We start from the raw sequence: 7,146 nt of genomic DNA, 5'->3' as shown, positions 1-7,146 counted from the left end.
AGCAAGATTAGATACAATTCGTATGCTCATCTCTCTATCAGCTCAAAATAATTGGAAAATTCATCAAATGGATGTTAAATCTGCTTTTCTGAATGGTACTTTGGAAGAAGAAGTATATGTTGAGCAGCCTGGAGGATATGAAGTTAAAGGAAAAGAAAATAAAGTCTACAGATTGAAGAAAGCATTATATGGCTTGAAGCAGGCACCCAGAGCGTGGTACAAAAGGATTGATTCCTATTTTTTACAACATGGATTTCAGAGATGTCCATTTGAGCACACTCTATATATTAAAGTTGTTGATCCAGATGATATTATTATAGTTTGCCTTTATGTTGATGATCTAATCTTTACTGGCAATAATCCAAAGATGATTGTAGAATTCAGGAAGGCCATGGTTCAATGTTTTGAGATGACAGATTTGGGTCTAATGTCATATTTTCTTGGCATTGAGGTTGTTCAGCAGAATGATGGAACTCTTATATCTCAAAAGAAGTATGCTACAGACATTTTGAAGAAATTCAAAATGGAGTATTCAAAGCCAATCTCAATACCTGTTGAGGAAAAGTTGAAATTGAAAAGAGATGGTGATGAAAGAAGGGTTGATTCAACATACTACAGAAGTTTGATTGGAAGTCTGAGATACTTAACTGCTACTAGACCAGATATTGTATTTGGAGTAGGATTGCTCAGTAGATTCATGGAAGAGCCACGTGCAAGTCATTTACAAGGGGCAAAAAGAATCCTTAGATACATCAAAGGTACTTTAACTGAGGGAATCTTTTATGCAAATAATTCTAATGTAAAGCTGGTTGGATACACAGATAGTGACTGGGCAGGAGATATTGAAACAAGGAAAAGTACGTCGGGGTACACGTTTCATCTAGGCACTGGAGTTGTATCATGGTCCTCAAAGAAGCAGCCAACAATTGCACTCTCAACAGCCGAAGCAGAATATATAGCTGTAACAAGTTGTGCTACACAAGCAATATGGATGAGAAGGATGCTTGAAGCTATGCATCAGAAGCAAGATACTCCTACAGTGATACATTGTGATAACAAGTCTGCAATTGCACTATCCAAAAATCCAGTTTTTCATGGACGATCCAAGCACATTGATATTCGGTTTCACAAGATTCGAGAACTAGTAGCTGAGAAAGAAGTAGTAATCGAATATCTTCCAACTGAAGAACAAGTTGCAGATATTTTTACAAAGCCACTGAAAATTGAGTTATTTTACAAGTTGAAGAAAATGCTTGGAATGGTAGAAACTTGATTTAAGGAAGGCAATGTCAGAAATAAATCAAGTATAGCACTGTTTACGGAAAAACTCAAAACTGAAAAGTTGCTGACAAATCACGTTATGTAGCTTTCTTTGTGCTTAAGAAACATTTACTATTATTATATTGTAATTGTAACCTATAAAATAGGCAACTCTAATGTACGGAAATGCACAAGTTTGTCAAGTGAATGAAATATCCAGAGAGTGTTTAAGTTCTCTTCCTCTGTTTCTTTACTTTGAGTGAGTGTCTTTAGAAAATATTAATCCCACTGATATCAGTATCACATTTTTTAACAATTTTTTTTCAATATAAGTAATCAAATAATCAATTAAAAATTTATTTTTTATCTTATTTCTAAATCTATTTTTCATCATCTTTATAGCTGAAAAATATATTTTAGTTATTGTAATTGAAACAAGTAGAGTTAATATCAATCAAATTAAATGATCAGTTAAGAAATAAGTCAAATATTTTATTATTTTTACCATTTCTTTGACTTAACTTGTGTGGGAAGATACAACTTTTCATAATGAGATAGACCATGATATTCGTAATGTTAGCTTGTATTTGAAAGACACAACTTTTTATGTTCGATAAAATTATCAAAATTAAACTTTATTGTTAATTCACAAATTTTTCCACATTAAATAATGTCACTTTTGGAAAATTGTGAAAGCTTAACAGGGAAAATGACAAATTACAACTTGTAAATCATTTAAAAGTGTGAGAACCAAAATATGTATTTGCATTTTCAAACAAGTTTTAACTTTTATTTTAATATATATGATATAATATGTATATATACATATAATATTTATATATTTTTTTTGAAAAAGGGACCTGGGCGATGTTCTAACACACACACACACACATATATATATATATATATATATATATATATATATATATATATATATATATATATATATATTTGTTTATAACAAGAGTTTTTGAAATAAATGTTAAGTGTTTAAAACTAGATATAGCCCAGATGAAATTTTTTGTTCATTGTTTGGTGTCCTTGTAAAAATCTATTGTACTTTTCCATTGGTCTGACTTTAACGGTTGAGTTACATATTGTATTAACCCTTCAAAATTTGCCCTTTTGACCTGTGATTGGGCATTTCTACCATTTTCGGTTTATTCTTTGCTCCACTCAGCAATGTGTGATGACTTAGAGTAGGGATAACATAGTTTGTTGTGTGGCTACTAGCCTTCATTCTATTATTAACATCACCATTAATGGCCCCACTAGTGAGGAGGTCAATGATGTGAATGAAAATGCACAGAGAAAAAATTCGAAAGAGTATTTGAATTTATGTAATTTAGTTGTAAGTCATATCCAACTAATGACATCTTGCCACGTTTGAAATCCATATCCATAGACAACACGACACGCATGCACCCTCTCTTTATAAGGGCAATTATTATTTTGTTTGCTGTCTTGGATGTCTTGTCTCTTACCAAGCTTTTCTTTCTTTCTTCCATAGTTTTCCATATAGAATATGCATAATGACCATTCCACACTTTTCAGAGAATGCGTACAAACGTGGGTCGCTACCAAATTATTCACCAATTATATTCATGCCCCATTTCTAGATACATATCTTATTCATCATATCAATAATTCTAAACAATCACGATGATACTATAATTAAATGTGTGTTATGTTTCTTGCTAGATATTTCATTCAATATGATTTTTGCGTAACTTTTGTATGTCGGTCTCACATTAAATAAACGATTATAGTCATCATAGATTGCATAATTAGTTGAAACAAGTTTTGATAAATTTTACGTTTGCGTAAAGATTTCATATAATTGTATAAATATTATCTTTCACTAAATTCATATAATTTAGGAGTTAGAAATTATAACAATTTAAATATATCTCTCTTTCAATCTAAATTAGTGATATGAGATTTTTTTAGAGAATTTTTATTTTTTTTATCTTAAATCTATTCATATAACATCACGATTTGTCTTTATAAAAATAAATAATTAGAAAAAAAATGTATTTAAATTATTTTTTATTTAAATATATCCGAACATATTATTTCATTTATATAATACAAACATTCAAGATAAATAAATTATGTTTTACAAACCATATTCTAATAGGTCGGTTAATAGGCGTATCGTTGTTCTGTTGGCAGGTTTGTGTAAAATATTTTAAATGTAATTTGTACAAAATACATATTTAGAGACAAATATATATATATATATATATATATATATATATATATATATATATATATATATATATATATATATATATATATATATATATATATATATATATATATATATATATATTTAAATGTGCATTTTTTAACTAAAGGTTAATTCCATCAAGAAGTCGCGATGATAGATAAAAAAAACATAAATTATAGAGTGTGTTCACGACATATTATTAATGAATACAAATCAAAATGTCGAAAAATGTACTTGTCATAAAAATCTTTTGGTTTTTTCGAAAGAAAAATGAATACTACACGAAATCGTCAGGATAAAAGATTATCCATCAAGTTTAAAGCTTCAACTTCATATCACTATTTTTTGTCCTTTTGTGTTGTAGGCTTATCTTTCTTTTCTTCGTACTTTAACTTCATCAATGTCTAAAACAGTAATGGATTATTGCTTAATGAACGACTTTGAGGAATTTATATCCACACCAAGTGCTATGTGACACTCTTGTTTTACCATTGATGCTTAGATATATATAAATTAAACCGAAAGAAATCATAGATATGCATGTGATAGCAATCCTGGTTTGAATGGTGAAGAAATTGAACTGATAGAGCATGAAAAATGTTAGTAACAGCTCTGGTAAAGCTATGTTCTTTACTATAACAGATCATAGATCCTTGAAAGAAACATAAGACTAGTTTGGTCCCCAACTTCTCATAACCTATAATTGCTATAAGTACAAAGTACATCAAGAATATTTACTACCTTTTAAACACCACCAACCTCTCAAGAAAATTGAAAAAGAAAACCAGAAGAGAAGAAGAGATTTCATGAAAACACACTTAACCTTATTGTTCAACCATGCCAAACCCTAAGAAAACCAGATGAAACAAATCTCATACACTTGAGATTGAAACTAGTTATAAATTTATTTACTGAAACCCTTTTCTTTTCTTCTTCTTCTTCTTCTGGAATCACCTTCTCCTTGCAGCAGTCTCTCTCTGAGCATTGAAGTAAACTGCAGCAACTGGTAGACCAAGGCCATTCTCTTCTGAGAATTTCCTTGTGTTGAAATGGTCTCTTGAAGAAGGAGCTCTAACTGTTTGTCTTCCTCTCTGCTTGAACAAGATGAACACATATCTGTGGATTCCTATTACTGGTTTTGGACTCTCATACCCCATAATCTCTTTTCCTGTAAGAATACTGTTACTTTAACAGTTCCCTTTGTTAACAAAAATGCCCTTTTTACAAGCATCTTTAAAAACGATATTCCTTTTTATTTCTGCAATTCAACTTGACAAATAATATTGCATATGGTGGTAAAGGTATATCTTGTATATAATAAACATTATCCTTAGATTAAGAAATACTGATAACAATAAGAATCAACATAGTGTGGGGTAAGAGAGTGACTAACCAAAAGAGACATCTGTGGTGCCAGGGATATCTGTAACCATCCTGGCAAATTCTCACTAAGTTAATAATGGAATTGAAAGTGCAAAGAACATAGAAATAAATACCATAGAGAGTTTGATTATACACAAACCAGTGAAGATGTTCCCTTAGACATGGATCACTAGGACTTGGAGCATCTGGGTCTGTCATGATCTAAATGTTCCATTTGATACATAAATACCATGAGAGTTAACTGGTACTGATAGAGACATATATATGATGAAACACATAGCTATAGGGTGAATGAGTGATTATTTTACCAAGGTATAAGCAGTTCTCATGTCATCACCACCAATCTCCACGCGTGGTTTGGCCATAACAGTAGAAGGCATTAACTCATGACCATTAGCAACTTCCTTGGTGGAATATGTCACATTCATTCTCACACTTGGACTGAAAATGTCAACCACTTCTCCTATCACTCTTCCCACAGAAAGTGGTTCCATGAGCCTAGACATGAAAATTGGAATGAAACTGCAGAGAGAAGGGAAACTTTGAGAAGAAGGGCATATGAGAAGTGAGATTTTGAAGGCATTTTATAGGTGCCAAAAGGGTTTATGAAGGGAAATAATAAACCATGAAATTGGCTTGGATTAGAAGCATAAAGAGAGATTCCATACAAGCTTCTCTATTTTGGGAAAGAACACACTGTTTAAGTAAGAAATTTGGTTCTACAAAATTGTCAAAGGAACATGCTCTAGATGATGAAAATGCTAAGTGATCGCTCCCAAAAGCATGATGTTGTATTGTGTATATCAGTTTTTTTGTCTGATAAACGGTAGAATCTACTATGTGTCCATAACGTATTGGCTGAAGCAGACTGAAGAATTTGTGCTATTTGTCCCAATACATTATTATATCTTTGGCGAATGAGAATTCAACTTTTTTGACAAGGTGCTCGATTACATGCACATGATTTATCATATCAATGAAAATGAAATCTTATCAAGTTTACCATTTGTGTTTTAAATTCAGCGGAGAAACAAAATCTATTCGGAAATTTATTCACGAATAAACCTCTAATTAATATACATTCAAGCAAATTCATTAAAGGAAATATTTTCATGTATACTTCTGAATTTTTATACCCGTTTGCAACATTTAATAAAAAAAGTATTTTTTTTTTAATTTTCTAGTTAATTCATTTTATATTAAAAAAAATATTATTTTGTGATATATATATATATATTATAGAAACAACGGATGGTCCAGCTTTGCCCAAATGTTCAAGAGAAAAATTATGTTAAGTCTAATCTAATTTATAACTTAAAGGAGTCAAAATATTTTGGTTAGCTTGATACTCAAACCGATATAAAAGATATTTTTTAATGAAATAATTTTAAATTTAAAAGAATATATAAAATACTTAATATTTAAAAGAAGAATATAATATTAATTTCAGTATAAAGATATAATGATTTGAATTATAAACCTTGATACTTACATATGTTTTGATAAAATATATTTTCTATTATTTTTTAATTATAATTATTATTTTTAAATGTAAGTTGATCCATAAGATTGTCCTTTAACCTAAATTTGTCTAAATGTTAAACAGAATAGGTCAACAAAGATCTACTTCAATTTAGGTCATTATTTGTTTGATTTAACATGACCTATTTTGAGGACCGTTCGTACTAGCTCATCGTATCAAACTTATTTTAACAACTTAATAGATATGCTTCTGAATTTACAATATTAACATGTTAATTTTCATATTATTACAGTATTGATATACGTGTAAATATATGAATACGATGACTATATATCAATACCATTAATTTAAAAGGTTTAATAAATTACTCTAAGAGCAAATTAAAAAAAATATTTATTAAATATTGAGTGTTAAAATTTAGAAGTTTATATCCAAATAAGAAAAAGTTTCAAGTATTGTAGGTAACAAAAATCCACGTACATATTTATGAGTTTGTCAATTATAAGTGGAAGTTGGTTTTGGCACCAAAATCACGTTTAGGTCATAATCGATTTTGGGTTTGGTAACTTGTTTCCATATTCAAAATTTACTGCGTGGTGTTTGTACAAGAAAAAGATTAACGTTTTCCATACTCTACAACACGTAGCTTCACGTTAACGTGACTCATAAGCAAACATCATGTAAAAGAAGAAATGGTTTTGAAAAAATATTGCAAAATATTATTTTGGTGAAAAAAATGCTCCAAATTTACGATTCTTTTTCGTTTGAAGAGAATAATTTTTCAAAA

General features: G+C 29.7%; 1 protein-coding gene across 1 annotated transcript; it reads right to left on the bottom strand.

Moving 5' to 3' along the window:
* Positions 1–4,093: 4,093 nt before the first annotated feature.
* On the bottom strand, positions 4,094–5,604 carry LOC124830439 (CEN-like protein 1). The gene is made up of 4 exons (XM_047304143.2): positions 5,185–5,604; positions 5,016–5,077; positions 4,887–4,927; positions 4,094–4,661 (listed from the first exon to the last, which is right to left on the bottom strand). Exons 1-4 carry the CDS (start codon positions 5,380–5,382, stop codon positions 4,444–4,446), a joined length of 519 nt encoding a protein of 172 aa, XP_047160099.2. The 5' UTR covers positions 5,383–5,604; the 3' UTR covers positions 4,094–4,443.
* Positions 5,605–7,146: the final 1,542 nt, after the last annotated feature.

This window comes from Vigna umbellata, chromosome 4, assembly GCF_029865625.1.
Source record: "Vigna umbellata cultivar VRB3 chromosome 4, Vumbellata_1.0, whole genome shotgun sequence".
NCBI lineage: Eukaryota > Viridiplantae > Streptophyta > Magnoliopsida > Fabales > Fabaceae > Vigna > Vigna umbellata.
The sequence above is the reverse complement of the archived record's forward strand: the minus strand, read 5'-3'. Positions and strand labels throughout refer to the sequence as shown.